This window comes from Dama dama, chromosome 12 (genome assembly GCF_033118175.1).
Source record: "Dama dama isolate Ldn47 chromosome 12, ASM3311817v1, whole genome shotgun sequence".
Classification (NCBI taxonomy): domain Eukaryota; kingdom Metazoa; phylum Chordata; class Mammalia; order Artiodactyla; family Cervidae; genus Dama; species Dama dama.
This window is the reverse complement of record NC_083692.1, coordinates 56,697,044-56,718,604: the sequence shown is the minus strand read 5'-3', so window position 1 is coordinate 56,718,604 and position 21,561 is coordinate 56,697,044. Positions and strand designations below refer to the sequence as shown.

At 40.1% G+C, this 21,561-nt stretch overlaps 1 protein-coding gene across 1 annotated transcript in view; it reads right to left on the bottom strand.

Moving 5' to 3' along the window:
- Positions 1-4,673: 4,673 nt before the first annotated feature.
- TRIP4 (thyroid hormone receptor interactor 4) overlaps positions 4,674-21,561 on the bottom strand; it is a 49,941-nt gene continuing 33,053 nt past the window's right edge. Inside the window, exons 12-13 of the mRNA XM_061157353.1 lie at positions 11,153-11,258; positions 4,674-4,975 (exon numbers count right to left, since the gene is read on the bottom strand). Of these exons, the coding sequence (XP_061013336.1) occupies positions 4,908-4,975; positions 11,153-11,258 (174 nt within the window). The 3' untranslated portion in view covers positions 4,674-4,907. The remainder of the gene's footprint in view (positions 4,976-11,152; positions 11,259-21,561) is intronic.

The window sequence follows — 21,561 nt, the reverse complement described above, 5'->3', positions numbered from 1 at the left end:
TGTTTAGGATTACCACAAGTTTTCCTCTTCAAAGCACCCATTTCTAATCCTTCTAATATCACCTTTCACCTTGCCACCCCGTTATCACCAAATCTTGGTTTTTATTATCTCTAAGTCCTACTTTGTCCTTTTCCAACACACCATTCTAACGACTTTAGCTTTTATCTGCCATTCCTCTGATTGCCCAACACACTTTCTAGTAGGCATTCAGCTCTTCTTTAAGTGAACCCTCCCAACCTACCTCTCACTCAGGAAACATCATACTCTTCACCACCTCTTCCCTAAAACGTCCACTCCCTTTTGTAGCAAGAAGAAACTTAATTCTCAAGTCTTAGCCTTAATTATGTCCTTCCTGTGTCCTTGCCATCTTAGTCAGCTCTGCGGTTTTGTTTGGTTGCACTCTCCAGCACTTGGAATCTTACTTCCCCGAGAAGGGATCAAATCCGTGTCCCCTGTGGTGGAAGCTTGAAGTCCTAACCATTGGACCCCAGGAAGTCCCAGCTCTGCAGTTTTTATCTTTCTTTTCCCTTACCCTGAGGCATCCTTCAACAGTACCACTCAAGATAGCCTGTGATTTGGGGATAAAGGCAGATCATAAAACCCCTTTGCTCTCCATTTCCACATATGCATGCAAAAAGTGTATGTGTGTGTGTCAGGGGGTAATGGCTAAAGATGAACACTAAGCTGCTCTGGCCTAGGAAGAATAATCTCCCCTTGATCCACTCATATTCAGCTTGTTCTAGGACAGTACAAGAACAAAACTGACCCCAGGTGATGATGTTTCAAGTGAGGATTCAGCTACTTGCAGGTAGACAAAGAGAAGGGTTAGATTTGAGACAGGTATGACTTAAGAGTTAACACTAAAGTGGCATCTCCTTCTGAAGAGCATGACTCTACCACCGGAAAACACTGAATTGCAAAAATGGGGAACAAAGGAAAGCAAACATTCCTACAGTGAAGTTTTAGAGAAATTTCTCAAGCTTAGAAGTATCATTAAAAATTTTCAAGCAATTGAGGTCCTATACAGTAAAAGAATCTTCAGTTTTGACTCCTTGTTCCTCTAGACCAGGGTTTGGCAAAATAAGGCCCACAGGTCAAATCTGGGGCAATACCTGTTTTGGTATGTCCCATAAATTAAGAATGGTTTTTACATTTTTAGATGGCTGAAAAATAACCAGAAGACTATTTTGTGATGTGAAAATTATATTAATATGTTATTCAAATTTCAGTGTTCATAAATAAAGTTTTAGTGGCTCATAAGCCATGCTCATTCACCTATGTATTATCTATGGATTCATTTCACTTGCACAGTAATAGCAAAGTTGAATAGTTGTAACAAGGACCGTATAACCTGGGAAGCCTAAAATACTTGCTGTCTGGCCCTTTATAGAGAAAGTGTGCTGACCTCTACTCCAAACAAGGACTGTGATAGAACTTTTGGCAATGGTGGAATTATTCTATACTTGTGCTGCCCAATTCAGAAGTCATTAGCTACATGTAGCTATGTGAACACTTGAAATATGGTACTGTGACTGAAGAACTGAATTCTTAATTTCACTTAAATAATCACATGTAGCTACTATATTAGACAGTACAGCTCTAGACGCTTCTCAGATCTTCCGTATTGACATTTTTTACCCCTTGATCCAACATCTCACTCCCTTCTTGTGACACATCTACACATTCTCAGTCACCATCTCCACCTCACCTATCTACCAGATTCCGAGTCAAGGTACAATATTCACTAGGTTTTTGTCCTTGACTCTCCACTGTCACAACAGAAATCTGATCAGTCTATGACGTTTCACCCCATGAATTAATCCACATTATGTGTACAAACATAAATGGACGCACATTTACACAAGTTTCTTTGTGTGAGAGGGTGGCACTGTGGCCATGTTCTTTCTTCTCTGCCTGAAAGAAGTAGAAAGCCCTCCACATGCTAGATCCCTTGATGCTGCTGGAGCCTGTGATATGGATCACCTCCCTCCAAACACATTCACAGAAGCTGACAACAGCAGATGTGCACTTGCTATTTGAATCTCAAGGAAAAAAAAAAAAAAAACCTTCACCACAGGACTTTCTTTCCTCCCCCCAGGCCTAATAAACTGAAGTTAGCTGATTTCTCTAGTTTAATAGATGCTTGCTTTTTTACTGGCCTTTTCTAACTGGGCAAGAGAACAACCCCAATACTGTCTCAGTCTTGGCTAGGAGCTCTAGCAAAGGCATTAAAAAACACACACACACACACAAACTTACCAAATGAACCAAATGAAATGAAATCCACATAAACGGGCTTTAGTAGAGACAGTAGTTAAAATGGAAAGAGATTAGGGGTTATAACTCATAAAAAGCCATAACTTTATAATTATTTATAAAAGCGATCTTTAAAGTCTGAAATTTTTACACCTACTCCCTAAGGAAAAAATGGGTTTCTGTAAACTTCCGGCTTTTCCTAGTTTTCTTTCTCCAGATTAGCTATAGCAAGCAAACCACCCCCCCATCCCCACCCCCACCCCCCACTGCATTCTAAACATCTGTCTGCATGGCCAAAGCCTTCTAAATCCTGACAGAGCAAAGTCTCCAGTTTTACATATATCCTACTTTGAGCTTATATAATTGAGACTGTGTCCTGCCTAGAAAAACAAAAACAAAAAAGCTGAATCCTTTAGCAACTGTACAAACTGACAGCCATTGAACCCAACCATCCAAGAGAGAGTAAGATCTTTAACCTGTAGAAGAAAACCAGCTCAGAAATGTGGACCTTCCCTCAGGCCAAGCTGTTCCAGAGTAACAGGGTCAGTGCAAAGTGCTGTAAAGTACAGACAGGCTATTCCTGGGCGAGTTTGTACTCGGGCTGCTAAGAATTTCCACTAGACTTTAAATTATGCTATTCATCACTGAGCAACTGAGGGCCATCTACCCCAAGTCTCTCCCACACTTCCTCCCGGGTGTCTCCACAAATAAAAGAGAGACCTTATACCACTACCATGTGAACTGAAGGGAGGCTTTCACAGGCTGACCATGAAAAGGAGAAGTTTCCAAGTTACTCCGCCGTTTACTCATATGGCTCCAGCTGCGTATTCTGGATGCTGAGGTTGGGTTCTCATAAACTTGTGAAGTTCTTGTAAACTTTCTTATCACAGCACACAAAATGGTTGCATAACCTGAACTCTTGCATCTCCTGATGTTTCTTTAGGCATGCACACACAATCTATCCAGGTGGAAAAAATCAAGCAATACTCCTCTGTGTTCAGGCTGTCATTCAAATAAAAAGGCATAAAGAGAAACTTTTTTTTGCTCCCTGGCTCTTCACTTCCTGCCTTTCAATTTTATTTTGGTATTAAAACAAACAAACAAATAAATAAAAAACCAGACAATCCCAGCACAGAATTCAAGTTGTTACTGCTTGGTAAACTAGTAACTGCATAGTTGCATAGTGAACCTGGTGTGGCTTTATTAATGGTACTAGGGTCTGCAGAAGGCCAGAGAGAGGCTTTTTTCCCTCTAAAAAAGTGCCATTAGTGTCCTTTCCACTTTCTCTACACAAGTTGAACAGAAAAAAAAAGAATACAGCATGTCTGCATCACCAGAACAAGAATCTGGTGGGTTTTCCCTGGGAATCCAGGGTGATCAGTCCCCCACAAAACCAATGCCCAGAGCCATGCAACAAGAAGGGTTCACAGTTGAGTGAACATCAATGCATAAGTGGAGGAATTTCAATGCAAATAAATGCTGAATATGAAGGATTAAAGAAAGGGGAAATTAATCTTTTTCATAACACAGGGCACTTTTTTTTCTCTCCCTTGTGCTCCCTTTTTTAAGTCATGCACACAACTGCTGGAGGGAGTCCAACTTCCCCGTGTGGTAGTGCTGCTTTATAAAAAGCAGAACATACACATTTAAGACCATGAATTTCCTGAGGATGCCAGCAACTGAGATTCTGACAGCTCTTCTGAACAGCCTCAAAAAAAAAAAAAAGTACTTCACTAAGTGGGACCAGAATGACTAGTAAAAAGTCTCATTTCAAACCAACCTATTTTTTCAAAACTCATAGCTTCCTGGGGTATGGATGCCTTAAAGGGTTTGGTTTCAGCATTTTGGGGTTATCTAGATGCATTTACAGAACGGATTTTATTTTTGTTTGTTTCTAACTGCTCCATCCAAACGATACTCTTGCAATACCAACAAAATAAATAGTGCCGTTTCATGCTGCTTTAGCGGGTGGCTCCATCTCATCCCAGCTTGATCCTCTCATGTCCTAATGTCTCAAACCAAAGAACAAAGTGGCAGCGCCTCTTCAGGTTATACCCCAACCCCATCCCCACCCGCCCCCTCAAAACCTGCCAACGAAGTACTCAGTTTTTGAAAACTATTCACTTGAGATGCTGGATTACAGCAGCAAACCTGTTACATCTGGGGACTTTTTGTTCCCATCACTTGTTTGTATTAAACACAGAATTCCTCAAACATCCTAACACCCCACCAAGCTATCACTTTGCGGGGGGGCGGGGGGGGGGGAGGACTTTAAAATTCAAGTGGTTCCTTAAAATATTGTTAACCTAGGTTAAGAATTTACCTAACTAAAATAAATCCAAGCCTCAGGGAGGATATTTCCACCTTGGTCCATTTTCTTCTGTATCATTCTAAGAAAAATGTCAAAAGACTCAGGATTTTTAAAATAAGTTTTTATAAATAATGTATCCAAAGATTTTTGACCCACTACATACAGTAAGAATCTCGTTAAGAAAAATATACAGATTTTGATAAGAGTTTAAATTCTGAGAGAGAGTTTAAACCCTGATGCCAAGTCCTTCGTTTGTTGCTGCTTCAATTTCAAAAGACCAGTGGACAGCGATTCTAGTACACAGAACTCCACTATGCTGTAGAGTTCCTTTTTTCCTGGGTCAGCCAGCTTTATTCTGCTTCATTAACCCCTTCTTTGCTCCTTGATGGATTTTGGAATCCAGTTTCCCTGTAAGGGAGAAAAAGAAGCCTCGTTATTTATTTTTTTATATTTGCAATGCAAATCTTTCATGGTCTCTCAGGTCTTCTGGTTACTGTGTTCCTGTCACATTCAATTATCTTGCTCCAGGACTCAGACACTTTCAAACTTCAGAGTTTTCATTCTGTAAGAATGAGGAAGCAGTGGGAACACGGTACAGGGACCCACAAAAGTCTGCACACAAACACAATGAGCATTCACAGCAAGAATCCAAGGAGTTAATATTTCTAATTTTGTAGTTTCTTAAAAAAAAAAAACACAAAAAAACACATTTTCCAGAGTGTCTGATACTAAGGCAAGTTTTTAAAGAATACAAACATAATGATAAAGGAAGACATTTCACACAGTGGGAAACTCATTCCTCTGACCTGTTAACTGGCTGAGCATAATGCATGAATCTCCCTCACAGTGAGAAAAGCAATTCAATTCACTCCTTTGCTGCCTCAGACTTAATAGGGGGAGTGACTTGAAACAGTGAGGTAGAATCCACATGAATGCTTTTCTGACAAAGGGGCCCTATCACCAGCTAAGAAGGGCAAAGGTCATGGGCTGTATGACTCGTCTAAGTGTTAAAGTTAGAAAACAAGCAACCTTCCTGTCCCAGGTGACCCTAATGAGAGGTATTCCACTGATGTGGTCTCCGACCTCTGACTTCTCAGATCTACCAGGATAAAGGTCAGTTCAGTGGTAGCCGCCTTAAGAAATATCCATCTCAGGAAGAACTTAACAGAGCTCCTGTCTGTCTGGCCTGAGAACAGAGCTGGCAGGTGGCTTTCTCCCACAAAAAGTCTTATTTAAGTCAACAGAGATGCTGATGCTGGGAAGAGAAACAGTTCAGTTCAGCCTTGGCAGTAAATAAACAAACAAACACCAAAACAAAAGCAGCTGGGTATACTACAGTCCTATACCCACAACCCCGGCCCCTTGGACTCTGTCATTTTCATTTGCCGCAGTAATCAGGTGCAAGAGAGGAAGCACTGGACGAGAAGTCAAGAGACCCAGGTACCAGTCCTCCTTTGTCTGATACAAACCAGTCATCTGATCTGTCTGGACTTCAGTATCCTCATTTGTCCAACCAAGATAAGAATTCATGTCCTGACTACTGCACAAAGACAGTGTGAAAAAAAAAATTACTTAAATCTAACAAGTTTCCTCCCTGTTTTCTTAATTTTTCTCTTTTTCCTCATCTCTCCAGGGCTACACCTGCCTTTGGAATAACATTACTTCCTTTTCTGGGCTTCCTTAGAAACCATCATTTAGTGAGACCCTAAATGATGTCCACAATAGTCACAACAATGCTGATTTTAATTTGGGCTTTAGAAACATAGAGTATTCCCAGGGACTTAGGAGTTCTTTCATCTCCCAGGCTGCCTTGCTGGAAATCCAAACATGTGCCAGCTATCTGGCAAAAAGCCCTGTTATGAGGCAAATTTGCCTTTGTATCCCTAAGACTACCATAGTGACCACCAAACGGTAGGTGCTCAATAAATGAATTAAAGAAAGCAGGTACTGCAAATTTCAGAACTTTTACTGTAAAGGTTTGGGAACTACTAAGTAACCAAAAATAGCAGATATCAGATAAACGTAAAAGACATACACCACCACTCTAAAGGTGGTGGTACCCAGAGGTATGAAGAAGTACTGCTTCTCATTAAGCTTTTTAGAACAAGTTAGGATAGAATTTAGAATTCCATCTAGGACTCCAGACTTCTAGTTGTCTGCACTGAGTAAGTTAAAAGACGCAGGTCCCAGTTTTAGTCCTAAGACTACCTATCTGTATAACCTTGAGGAAGTCACCTAGTCACTCTTGTCCTCAACTTTTTCAGTATTGCGAGGAAATTGGACTACACAATACTGAAGGTCCTTTGCAGCTCTATGATACTTGGGCCTAAAAATGAAATGTAAATGGGAATACTTTGTTTCTGAGGCAATGTGATAAAAGTGAGAAAAGCAGGAAATCTAGCGGTAGAAAGACCTGAGCAAAATACAACTTCTGTAAACCTGTTCACTCAACTATAAAATGAAAGGAAGAAAAAATTTCTACTAACTTACAAAGTTGTTGAGAGGATTACAGCCAATACTAACTGCTTTTCTGTATACAAAGCACCATACCATTTATTTTATATACACTAAATCATTTAAGCAATTAATTGAAATAAAATACATGCAAGGGCTTCATAAGTTCAGAGGTCTCTGAAAAATTAACAGTAGTCGTATTATTTATGCTAAGGCTTGGGAGTTGTGTTTCGTAGTTATGATCTCAGTTGTACTTTTAATTTACCATATTTACCAGCAACCCTAGTCAAGACTTTTAACTATTTATTTCAGGCTCCTCATATTAAAAAAAGAGAGACATTACCTTCTTCACATTCTCAAGGCTTTCCTGTATAAGAATATCCCAAATATTGTTTTCATAAAACTCCAGTCTGATTGTGAAAGCCCTCAAGTGAGACCAGCTCAGATAAGATCAACCCACTGGAGGAAAGCACTCAAGGGTAGGCAAACTAATCGCTGGCTTCAATGATGATGTCATAAAATGGAAAACTGATATGAGAAAGGAGATAGAAAGGAAGAAGGATTTCCAGGGCACTCCCAGGGATTCAGAAGTGTTTCATCCCCTTTTCATCCCCTAGGCTAACCTAAGAAAACCATACATGTGCCAGCAATCTGTGAGCTCCTTACAACTAAAAACTTCTTTGCATTCCTAACATAGTGACTGCCAACAGTGGCAATCCTTAGGTCAGCTGGGCAATGAAGGCCAGGACCTGGGGTTCCTTGCATGGAGCAGCAGTTACTGTGGATGCCCTCTGAACTCCGAGTTCTAGGTTAGCCTTTTTTTTTTTAAGATTTGGGATCTGGACAGTTAACTACAGTAATATACTGTACACTCTCTTAAAAGCAGAGTGATAATGCTTAGTTTCTGTATTTCACCAATATTTTTACATTTAGTACGCACAGCATTTCAGTGTTAAACCACATCCTCAATCATGGTGCCTAAAAGAAAATCAAATGCATATGCAGCAGATGGGGGAGAAGTTAAAAGGGAAAAAACTATTTGCCATCAATCGATAGAACTCTCATAGGAATTTTCATAAGCTTTGCATAAGATATAAGGCAGAATTTGCATGAATTTATAAAGCATGTAGTTCATTTAAAGTAAAAAATTTCCTTCATCTCTTTGAGCATTCAACCTACATAGTCTACTGTACTTAACTGTTTTGCATTACTTTCAGCAGACACATAACCAAGTGATTTCATATTGTACACCAATTTGTGAATTATTTTAACTTCAAGAAGCACAGTTATCCTCAGGTCAAGCAAGCTCAAGTTTACATGTCCAAATAAATAAATTAAAATATATGCTTTTAATTTAAACCATACACATATACACATACACACGCTATAACATGTAAATGAGTTATATTGTAGAAGTTTATTTGCAAGTCAGAAGTTTGCAACTTAGGATAAATTTCTCACAGAACTAATCTATGAAGAGTGGCTAAATTCCTAAGCATCCTATGAGAAAAAATATTTAAGGCACAGAATTGTAACTAGACTACTAATATTATTAATACCATGGAACTTAACCACTTCATGTAACAATATTCTAAGAAGAAAATGTGAAGCATTCCAAATTAAGAGCCAAGCATGTATTTTTCCCTATGGCATTGGGATTAAGAACTTTTCCAGCTGTGAACTGGAGGTGGGCCTCTATGGCCTAAGGGAAGGAAGTTCTGACAGAGCATTAAGGTTTTTAAAGATAGTAAAGATGAATGAAGGATCAAGGAATGAAGAGTTGGAGGGAATGAAAACTTTACACCAGACTAAATCCTCCGGCTGGCTCCCTCTCAACAGAAAATTTTTTTCTGAAACACAGGGATTGGTCATTCTACTCCTGCCCCGCACCCCACTCACCCCCTTTACCTATTGTTTCTCACCCATGTTTTCCCTTGCCTGGTCTACCATGGGAAAAGCTGTAGTCTCAGTTTTTTCCAGCCCTGCTGTCCCTGAAGCACACAGCCCATTTTGGCTTTTTTAAAGCTCTTAACCAATAGAAGCAACAGGGAAAAGCTTTCTCTTAAGATCACCACTCACTCCTCCCCCTATTAAACCTTGTGGATAAAAACCAAGGGCATATATGTGCTGAAGGTGAGTCTCTGAGATGAGAAAGTGCTGAAGTAAAACATTTCAGAGAAATATATAAAGTCTGTTTACACAGAACATTTTCTCACAAGAGTTTAAGCGGCAGATGAGAACCAAGATAGGGAGGAAGCTCTGAAAAGGTAACTGGAGCTAAAGATCAAATAGCAGTGGGTCTGGGAGAGAAGCCTGACTACCAGTGTTGCCCTCAGGGCCTAAGGGAAGACCAGAGTAGGAAGGGGTATAATTTCACAACTTAAAAAGGAGAAAAAAAGGAAGATTTAAATCCTAAATAGTTAAGAAGAAGGAAAAAGAATTTCCAGGGCCACTTGGCTAACAGCGCAGGTAAAGTATGAAGTAAATAATTTGTGTAAGTCGAGGGCAACTTATGTTCAGATTTTCTGACTTGCAGGAAATCTCAAGAATATATTTCATAAATCATCAGAGTTGCCTGAATTTTGCAGTGAATATACATTCACCTAAATTCATACTCCAAGCATTTCATTTTGTGCCCAAAAGCAGTATTATCCATTGTATAGTCAGCTAACAAGAGCATTACTATTACCTGAGAGAGGGCCCAGGAATCTGTGTTTTAATAGCTCTGTAGGTGATTTTTATTTACACTACCTTCTGAGAATTACTTCTCCATAGAATAGATTTATAAAATAGTTGGTCCCCAGGCACAAAGTTTTTCCAGTAGTCATGTATGGATGTGAGAGTTGGACTACAAAGAAAGCTGAGTGCCGAAGAATTGATGCTTTTGAACTGTGGTGTTGGAGAAGACTCTTGAGAGTCCCTTGGACTGCAAGGAGATCCAACTAGTCCATCCTAAAGGAGATCAGTCCTGGGTGTCCATTGGAAGGACTGATGTTGAAGCTGAAACTTCAATATTTTGGCCACCTGATGCGAAGAGCTGACTCATTTGAAAAGACCCTGATATTGGGAAAGACTGAAGGCAGGAGGAGAAGGGGATGATAGAGGATGAGATGGTTGGATGGCATCATGACTCAATGGACATGAGTTTGGGTAAACTCTGGGAGCTGGTGATGGACAGGGAGGCCTGGTGTGCTGCGGTTCATGGGGTCGCAAAGAGTCGGACACGACTGAGCGACTGAACTGAACTGAGGCACAAGGTGAGGTAGCCCTGTGCACAGCTGACAATGATGCATGCCCTGGGAGCATCCAATTCACACAATGGGAAAGCAATGTCACAAAGGACAGAACAATAACTGACATAAGCAAGCAAATGGGAGAGCTGTTCATGTTGTGTTTAAAAGTAAGAAAGAGAGAGAGGACACCACTCTGTTTCTTGAGATTGCTTGGAGATAGAAGAACCTGCTGTATGACTAAACAGAGAAGCTGGGAGTTGAAGATGGGGTGGAAGTGGAAAGAATAAAGTCATAAGCACTTCCTAAAAAGTGAGCATGCAGAGGGTACTATGGTCACAAACACATAAAAGCAAACATTACAGAAAAGAAAACCATCAAGAAGTTTCAAAAAGAGGATGAAAAGCAAGAGAGCTAGAGCAGACCTCTGGGACCAGCAATCAAAGCAATAGTGGGAAGTGGTACCTCCAAAGAGTTAAGTCTTATTCTTGAATTGAATACTGAGGAACAACGGATAAGAACAGTACAGTGGGGCAAATGTACTCTTTTTGGCTTACAAATAGTATTTTAAAGGTAATGGGTCCTAACTGGAAGTTTAGAGTGATTCACTCATATACCAATAATTGTGGATCAAGGTATGATTCAGAAAGGCTATACTGTAGTTAACCTAACATTAACGTTATTGATAAAAAGAATTTTTTAATTAACGGTAACTTTAATATTAAACAGTTGATTAACAATGTTGTGTTAGTTTCAGGAATATGATAAATAGAATTTTTCTAATCCTTCAAGTGTTTGAGATGATATGGAACAGGATAAAAAGAGAAAAAAATTTTAAGTTAAACAAGTGAGATTCAAGGTAAAAAGAAAAAAAAATAGACCATCGACACTTGTGACTTACAGATTTTTGGATTTCCTTTAATAGGAAACTTCACAATCATTTCCTGGGGATTTGTGCAGATGAAAACAAATGGAGAATCAGATTCTTCTTGACTCATGTCTGGATACTGCAAAATATAAAAATAAAAAGTTCAGGCTAGTTGGGACAAACTTTGAATTTCAAGGAGATCAAAGGATGTCCCAGAATCCACCTCAACATTCTGACGGTAGTACTCTCCATTACATAGCCAGGTAAAGACGATAATGCTTAATAAGCAAGAACAAACCTTCCACTTTCCCCCAAGCTTTAGCACAGTATTCTTATACAGTCTTTTGCCCACCATTTGTGACTTCCTATAATGGAAACAACTGCTTAAAAAAAGATGTTTGACATCTTTCCAGAGAATCAAAACTGACTAATCTTTCAATATAAGCAACTGTGAACTGGGAGATTCAGAGGTCTCCTTTAGGAACATCAGGCACCCACCTCCAGATTCAGCTCAAGTGAACCGCTGGAAGGTTTAAGAAAAATAGAACATTTGTGGAAATTCTGCCAGAAACCATCAACAGGGCACTTCTCTCACTAAAGGGAAGGAAGATGATTCATTCTGAAAGGTATGAACATGCCAAAGTTGTTTTGCTGGATGCATTCCAGACTCACTTAGGGTGAAAAGGTAACGGTACAGCAATTCTGAAAACAATTTAGAAGCCTCCTTTGGATTTCCTATCACAAAACGAATCTGTGTGAATACTTAGGACTTTTATTCCTTCTGCAAAGACAGACACAGAACCTAGAGTAAGAATATCTGGCCACACAATCACAACTTAAGGAACAAGTGGGTGTTGGCAGAAAAGTGCTCTCCAGCAATGTGCAACTGACTTGGTATTTCAACATTTCCTATCTTGGGATGTCTTGTGTTTAGTATGTTCGATAAATACGACTCTAAAGCCAACTATGGCCATGGGTCAGACTTCAATACCAAAGCAGCCTTTCTCCTAGTAACGAGAAAGTGTGAAATTATTTTCCACTCTTATTTACCTGCTAAGATGTATCCTGTAAAGATCTAAGGCTCTAGAGTAAAAATGGAGGTTTCAGTGAAATAAGGAAGAAAATTCAAATGTCGGGACTTCCCTGGTGGTCCAGTGGTTAAGAATCCGCCTGCTTATGCAGAGGACACAAGTTCAATTCCTGGGAAGATTCCACATGTTGTGAGGCAACTAAGCCATTGAGCCACAATTACGGAGACCGTGTACCTTAGAGTCTATGCGCTCCAACGAGAGAAGTGACCATGAAGTGAAGCCCATGCAAGGCAACTAGAGAGTAGCCCCCACTCGCTGCAACTAGAGAAAATCCTCACATAGCAACCAAGGCCCAGAGCAGTCAATAAATACATAAAATGCATTTTAAAAAAATGAAGATGGAAGGAGAAACTTTCTTTTTTCCTTACCCTTTGGATCTTTAGAAGTCAAAGAAAAGTGGGGCCCAGCTGTTATTGTTGAGGTGTTTTGGCACAAATAAAACCAGAGGCTGGCATCAAGATCTTTAAACCTAATTCTACAGAGGCCAAAGTAGCAACAGTCACAATTCATATCTCTTCGATTTTCCTTCTCTCTCTTCTCTGTGTCTCAGAGAGTGCTGAGGCAGAGGACAAACCTGCCAGGACTTTACAGCTCTGCTTTTCCAAAACGACAAGCCATTTCACTCCTCTTTCTTCCGCATCAATAAATGTTCCCTCTCTACTGGATCAATCCCGTTAACAAACACACTTTCTATAATGTCTGTCATAAAACAAAAGCTCCCCAGATCCCACATTCTCCTTCTGCTACTGCCCCATTTTCAGGTTCCCTTCACAACAAAATTCATTAAAAGATTATCTATACACTTTGCCTCAAATTCCTTTATTTTTTCTTGAAGTCACTATAAAGAGGCTTTTCTTCCATCATTCCACCAGAACGGTTCTTCTAAAGGTCATCTTTCATTTCCATGCTGCCAAATAAATTCTACTTCTAGGTATATACTCAAAAGAATTGAAAGCAGGGATTCAGATATTTGTACACCAATGTTCAAAAGCAGCATTACTCACAACAGTCAGTAGTTTCCACAATCCAAATGTCTAACAATAGACAGATAAAATATGGCAGATACATACAATGAAATACTATTCAGCCTTCTATTCCATCTAGGATGGAATTCTGATACATGCTACACCATGAATGAACCTAGAAAAATTATGCTAAGTAAAATAAACCATACACAAAAGAACAAGTATTCTGGGTATACTTATGTGAGGTGCTTAGAATAGACAAGTTTGGAAGTTCCCTGGCAGTCCAGTGGTTAGGACTTGGTGCTTTCACTGCTAGGGCCCAGGTTCAATCCCTGATCAGGGAACTAAGATCCTGCAAGCTGAGATGCACAGCCAAAAAAAGAGATAAATTCATAGAGACAGAAAGTACAACAGAGGTTACTAGGGGCTGGCGGGGGGGTGGGGGGCGGGGGGGTGGAAGAAAGAGGAATTCCCATTAAGGTACAAAGTTTCTGTCTGAGATGATGAAAAGTTCTAGACACGGATGGCTGCACAACACTGTGAATATACTTAACACCTCTGAATTGTGTGCTTAAAAATGGTTAAGTTTTTATTATGTATATTTACCACAATAAAAAAAAAAAATCAAGGTCCTAGATTTTCTTTCCAAACCTGCTCCTCTCTCATTCATATCCCTTTAAAATAGCTATTCTAATCTTCCCAGTTGTTCGGGTCAAGAACCCCATAACCAACCCTCAGGGAATCCTGTTAACTCTACTTTGGAAAGATACCCAATATCCCACCATTTCTTAAGACCACCATTGCTACTCCCCTGGTCCAGGCCACCACAATGTCTCTCTGGATTACCATAATAACCTCCTAATCGGTCTGTCTATTTTGCCCTTAACCTTCCTCTTGTCTATTCACATCACAGCAGTCCGAGCTGTTTTTTAAACATATTCAATATATCGGATTACGTCACTCCAAAGTTTAAAACTCTCCAAAGGCTTTTTGTCTCAGTCAGAATAAAAGTCCTCACTATGACGTACAGGTCCCCACTATGACCAACAGGTCCCCAGACAATCTGGCCCCCACTTCCTTTCTGATGCCTTCTCCCCCACTTTCCTCTCTAGCTTCTCAGGGTTCCTTGTTCCTGCCTCGGGACATCTGTGCTAGCTTACCCCTCTTCCTGGGATGCTTTCCCTGCTTGGTATCTGCCTGGTTTCCTCTATCTTTCTTCAGAACTTTGTTTAAATGTCAACTTCGTAGTGGGTCTTCCAGCACTCTTAGCCCCCATCTCTTTATTTTTTTTCTACAGCACTTATCATCATAAATGGCAACCCACTCCAGTATTCTCGCCTGGAAAATCCTATGGACTGAGGCACCTGGTGGGTTACAGTCCATGGAGTCACAAGAGTTGGACATGACTTAGTGACTAAACCACCACCAATTCACTTATTTAAACTTTTTAAATTTGGACTTTCCTTACTAGGATAAAAGCTCCAAGAAGGCAAGGATCTTTGTTTTGCTTACTCCTTAGCATCTGGAATCATGCCTGGCACATGATAGGCAATCAATAAATATTTGTTGGATGAAAAAAAACAAAAAAAATTACCAACCTGTGCTTTTAGGTTATCTTAACCATGTTAAATACATACATGCTGGGAACTGGACACTCTTAGGACTAAACTCTGGCTAAAAGCAGGTGCTAGTCTATAATCTGTTATTCCTCAAGCTAAATTAGAACTTTTGTGTCTTGGGAAGTAGCTAGTAAGGCCCTGTGTTTAATAAAAACTACCCTGACATATATTAACAGAGTCAGAAAATGTCAAATAATGGGGAAAATGATGGATAAATGAAATTATAGAACAAGTGGTTCTCTGGACCCATTCATGCCTTCTAATAAACACTAAAATTAACTTTCCCAATTGAATCTAAATCCAAGTTTCATGTGAATATTCTTGTTCCCAAGCTCTATTACTAAACTTCAGGAGGCTTACAAGAAACAGAGCTGAAGAGCAAAGAAGCCTACGGGAATAAAGAAAAGTAAGGCCTATGTGTTGGAAGAAGGGATTATTTTTTATGGTAAAATGCATTAAAGCAAAGGCAGATTGGCAGAACCTGCACCTGCAGAAATGTATAATCTCTGAAACTGGGTCTCGGACACTAAGAAACCACATTAAATACCAAAAAGTCAGAGACTTGCAAGGAAGAGGGTTTTGGTTTGAGAGTCAAAAGACTAAAATGCAGCTGACCTAGAGAAAGAATAAATTAAGAAAAAGAAGGTTCATATTTGTGAAGAACGTAAATAAACTCTCAATGTCATATCCAATTTAGAGAGGATATTAGATTAAGGGTCATTGAGATAGTGCAATAGACAGGATAGGGAATGAGGGTTATAAGACCAAGCAATTCAAAGCAACCATTTACATTCAGTAACAGACTCCTCAGGACGCTGCTGCTGTTCCTGCCTTCACCAACATGACTCCTATCACCTGGTTTCCAGCCTGAGGAGCGGGGGAGGTGGGCTTACTCTTCTTTCATGCCTCATAAGTTTCATAGCTGTCTAACATAACAGGTAATTAACTACTAAACAGCCGTTTTCTTCTCCTCTCCAGAGGGAAACTGTTCACCAGCCATCTAGAAAACATTTCTCTTGCCATTTTCACAAGAGGAAAAAAAAAAAAAAGTTTAGTGGCTCTTGGCAACCACTACAGTCTCAGAGCCAAGTGGGCATTTTCACCAACTCCATTAGCCTCCATTTAATCCTTGTACTGAAATGATCAGAAAGTCCTACACGATGTCACTCTTCCCAACAAATCCCCAGATGACCCACATGTAAATCTCACACCTGTCTCCAAGGACTAACAGCTAAAGGAAACAGTTAAGAAGAAACTCATTGACAAAGAACGTATGTTTGCTAGAGGTTTTCTTGGTTTGAACTTTGGGGAACTAGATAGGACATAAAATCAGGCTCTGAAATCTAGTTAGCTGAAAACCAACTCCAAGAAGATTGAGGTGATAATACTCAGAAAGAGAGAAGGAAATGAGTCTGATAAAAAGACCACAAGCACAACAGATCCAAAGAAGCATATCCTGAAAGCAACTGTGTTCTCTGATAAACAGCCCTCATTAAAAAAAAAAAAAGAAAGAAAAAGTTGTTCTCATTTTTCTTCAAAGCAATTCAAGGTGTTCACAGGATAAGTAGTACCCTGGACCCCACCGTACTGGAGGATAAGCGTTTTCTCACATCAGAGTTAATGTATTGATCATGATACTTTGATGAGATGACTACTGCATATTTGACTGGAGTTGGATAAAGATCATGCCAACTGTCCCTAAGTGGGACAGCTGAACTCATGTACCAGTACCCAATGCAAATCATGTGCCTAACACCAAATACAAGGGGTTCCAGCTCAATGCCAGAGAGACCATTCACATTTGCGCCAAATGGGAGGAATAAGGATAGGTGATATTCAGCTTGGAGTCTTTCAGATACTTGTGGAAGATGATCTGGCTGAAGCCAGACAGTACGGGTATCCTGGTCCCTTCCTTGTTTGTTGTTTAGTCACTAAGTCGTGTCCAACTCTTTGCAACCTGAAGCCCGTCAGGTCCCTCTGTCCATGGGATTCTCCACACAAGAATACTGGAGTGGGTTGCCATTAAAATTCCCAGTCTGACTTTCTGTGCCCTTGTGAATCCTATCTATACTGGAACCTCTACACACAAGAGAACCGAAGGACTTTTATGTTTTTTCTAAAATTAACCTCATAGCTTTTCTGCCCTGATTCTTCGAGACCAAAGTGAAAATCATCCATTTGTAACAATTACTGTTGGTCTTAATTTTCATAGAGCAGGCTTTCACTCTAACTAGTAAGAACCAAAAGAAAATTGCTCTTAATCCCAAGTGGCTCAATGGTAAAGAATCCACCTGCCAAGGTTCAATCCCTGGGTCAGGAAGATCCCCTGACCCAGGAGGAGGAAATGGCAACCCACTCCAGTATTCTTGCCTGGAAAATGCCATGGATGAAGGCATGAAATCCCATAGACAGAGGAGCCTGGCAGGCTACAGTCTGTGGGGTTGCAAAGAGTCAGACATGACTGAGTGTGCATGCAAAGATACTACATTGTAAGGCCCTTAACCATTCAAATCTACCCTAATATCTCAGAATGCTAGGACTCCTCTTGTTTTAAGGGCTCTGCTGACTTCATATTTTTATCTCCCAATGGCTGGTCTGACTCAGCTGAGAACAACTCCTGAAGCAGAATTCACGGAATCCTTTGACATGAGTTGACATATCAAGGTAAGATCATTATCAAGTAATACAGTGTTATTAACAGCAACAATACCCCTTTATCAAATAAGGGAGTTTTGTCTTTCAGAACAAAAGAGATTAAAATATTTTAAACAGTCCAAATGAAAAATCACAGAAAAAGAGATTTTTGTATGGCTCTAAATTTTTGTACTACTGATTTTTGTATTATGTGCACAGATCACATACTACAGAACCTCTCTCCTTCACTGCTACAATACAGGTTTCCTTTGCTACAGCTCCTTTATTTTAAAAAGTTGTTTTCCAGGACTTCCTTGGTGGTTCAGTGGACAAGACTTCATGCTCCCAATGCAGTGGGCCAGAGTTCGATTCCTAATCAGGGAACTAAGATCTCACATAAAGCAGCTAAGCCCATGCACTCTAGAAAAAGCCCAGGCGCTGGCCCTTGGCTAACAGGAGACTCTGCCTTGGGCCCACCGGTGTAATAAACGGCACTCCACTATCTGCATTGTCCTTCTGAGTGAGTTTGTTTCCCAGAAAGCGTGGCTATAACATCATAAGGGCCAGAAGAAAGTCATCAAAGGCTTTAAGTAGGAACACAAGTTGTGACATATTCATATCAATTCTATTTTCCTCTGAAAAATGTACTTCTGTTTACATTCTAGAGGCCATGTTGGAGGGAGGAGGTTGAGCAAGTCAAAGTTTTGAGCAAATAAGAAAATCCTGCAGCAGTCCAAGTGTGAACTGTGTAGCTATGATGGATGTGGAGAGAGAGAGAAGAAAAAAAAAAAAATAAGATTTAAAGCACATTTAGTGGGTAAAAAGGCTTCCTTGGTGGCTCAGTGGTAAAGATTCCTCCTGCCTATGCAGGAGATGCATGTTTGATCCCTGGGTCGGAAAGATCCCCTGGAGAACGAAATGATAACCTGCTCCTGTATTCTTGCCTGGGACATCCCATGGACAGAGGAGTCTGGCTGGCTATAATCCATGGGGTCACAAAAGAGTTGAACACAGCTTAGCCACTAATTAACTAGCAGTGGTTAAAAAGAGAAATTTTGGAGATGGATAGAAGAGGAACTTGGAATAAGGGTGAGTGATGAAGTCTAGGTTTCTAGATTTTACAGTTAATTGGATGGTGGTGCTAATCTCTGAAATGGAAAATTCTAGGCTAGAATGACTGGGAGGTATTGGGGGAAGATAATGACTTTAACCTTGGAAGAACTGAGTTGAGGTATCTTTCAAATAACCAAGAGGAACTATCAGAGAGTTAGGCAAAAAAAAAAAAGAAAAAAAAAAAAAGCCCAGGCACTGCAACAAAAACCCAGCACAGCCAAAATATATAATAAAAATTAAATAAATAAAAAGTCATTTTCCTTAAAAGAAAATTCTTTTCTTCTGTATACTTCCCTGGTGGCTCAGAGGTTAAAGCATCTGTCTGCAATGCGAGAGACCTGGGTTCAATCCCTGGGTCGGGAAGATCCCCTGGAGAAGGAAATGGTAACTCACTCCAGTACTCTTGCCTGGAAAATGCCATGGATGAAGGCGCCTGGTAGGCTAGAGTCAATGGGATCGCAAACAGTCATACACGACTGAGCAACTTCACTTCTCATGTATAACCCATGCAGACTAATGGTACTACCATTTACCCCTCACCATAGCCAGAAACCAAACTCTAACCTGGACTTCTTTCTCTCACCTTTCACAGCCAATCAAATCACCAAGTCCTATACACTTTATCTTTTAAACATTCCAATCATCTGGTCCTTTCTTCCAACTTGACAGCTAGAGCATTGCTGCCGGCCTCCATCTTGCCTCCACCTGGAAAATCATAATTTCCTAAATTATCTACTTGTTTTCAGCTTGCCCCATCTAGTCCATTCCTTCCTACTTCTGTCAAAACAATTCTTCTAAAGTGCCTTCAGAATACTAAATTCTCTCACATGGCATTTAAGGCTTCTCATTTACCAACCAATACCTGCTCCTCAATTTATTGTTATCACCGTTAAGTGAACACCTACCATACACCAGGCTATATGCTAGGACACTGGAGATAACAAGGTTAGATACTGATGGTGATCTAAAGGAACTACATGTGAATCTATAATTATGGGGGGGGGGGGGGAAGAAAAGGTTAAAGATGTAAATAGAAATATGAACACAGGAGCCCAGAGAAGGACGTAATTAATCCTGTCAAGGAGGAAGTAGGCTGAGGTCAGGAAAGACTCTACAGGAGGCAATGAACAAAGCACTCTTGACTCTTTCAAAGAATGAACAGAACTCTCATGGTGGACATAAGCATGAAGATACAGGATGGTATGTGAGGAAGATATAAATTCTGCTCTCTTCAAGGATCGCTTTTTTTAGATTTCTTAACCCTCCCCACCTGTCTCCAGTCAAGGTGAGTTGGGAGTTAGATCTCCTCCTTTATGTATTCCTTTGGGCATATGATAATTATCATGGTTGGGTTTTCTTGTCACAGTCTCTTGCAGCAGATTTAAAAGATCAAGAGAAGATGGAATATCTTGTTGAAACTCTGGATTCTTAATGTGTACAGTGCCTGCACATGACCCAATGGTCAATAAATGTTTGTTGAATGTGTGATTATATAATATTTTGAGCAATAAAACTTAAATTAGAAGATAATTTGCCTCTTGGTTCATACAGTATACTCGGTAACAAATTAAGAAGCCTTTCAACAGACTGAAGAAAGACAGCAAGATTGTAAAGTTACAGCAGATTCCTTCTAGATCAAACAGACTGCTTTCTCTCTAAGCCTGGGTGGTGGTGGTGGTGGTGGTGTTGCTGCTCAGTTGCAAGTCATGTCTGACTCTTGAGATCCCATGGACTGTAGCCCACCAGACTTCTCCATCAATTGGATTTCTCAGGCAAGAATACTGGAGTGGACTGCCATTTCTTTCTCTGGGGGAATCCTCCCAACCCAAGAATCAAATTTGCACCTCTTGCATTGGCAGGTGGACTCTTTACCACTGAGCCGCCAGGGAAGTCTGAGTTTACTTACAGGTAAAATGAAGGAGTCACATTAAGTGACTGAATCTACCTGCATAAAACCTTGCATTTGTCCCCACCCCTTTTGTCTAATTCCACTGGCATTTCCTAGAAGATGTGTTTTAAGAATTTTTTCTTTTTTTGGATGTGGACCATTTTTAAAAGTCTTCATCGAATTTGTTACAATACTGTTTCTGTTTTATGTTTTTTGGCCGAGAGGCATGGGGGATCTTAGTTTCCTGACCAGGGATCGAACCTGTACCCCTTACACTGGAATGCCTTAACCACTGGACTGCCAGGAAAGTCTCTAGAACAGATTTTAAAAATACATCCAACCTGGATGACAACAGCCTTCTCACTAGACTTCCTACCTTCAGTCTCTTCACAATTCATCTTCCATATTGCTGCCATATTCATTTTCTGGCTCCAATGATTTTCAAAACATCCCTTCCCATCCCACGACTGACTAGAGAGAAAACTCTAACCTCTGCAGCCTATCCTCAAAGTTATCTACCATCTGACCACAGCATAGATTTCCATTCAACAAACTGGTTGCTATTATTCTCCACACAGGCTCATGACCTCTCACCTCTCATTACTCTCTCCTTAGAATATGCTTTTCTACCTGTAAGTAGGAAGACTTAAACAGAAACTCCAATTCTACCATTTACTGATTGACAGTACACAAGTTGTTTTAATCTTGAGTCTTAAGTTCTCTCATCTCTAAAAGAGGGGTAATGATACCTTTCTTGGTATCAAGTTGTTATGAGGATTAGAAAATAACATACTAGGTTGGGCACATAATAACTAATCAAAAAAGTGATAGTTTTTATTATTACTATGCTTCAAGGCTAATTCAAAAGCCACAATCCTAAGATGTTCAATATTGCTAATAATTAGAGAAATGCAAGTCAAAACTGTAATGAGCCACGACCTTACACCAGTCAGAATGGCCATCATTCTGACTACTGTAGACTATAGTCTACAAATAACAAATGCTGGACAAAGTGTGGAGAAAAGAGAATCCTGCTACATTGTTGGTGGGAATTAAGCTGGTGCAGCCACTGTTCAAAACACTAGAGAGGTTCCCCAGAAAACTAAAAACAGAATTATCAGATGATCCAGCA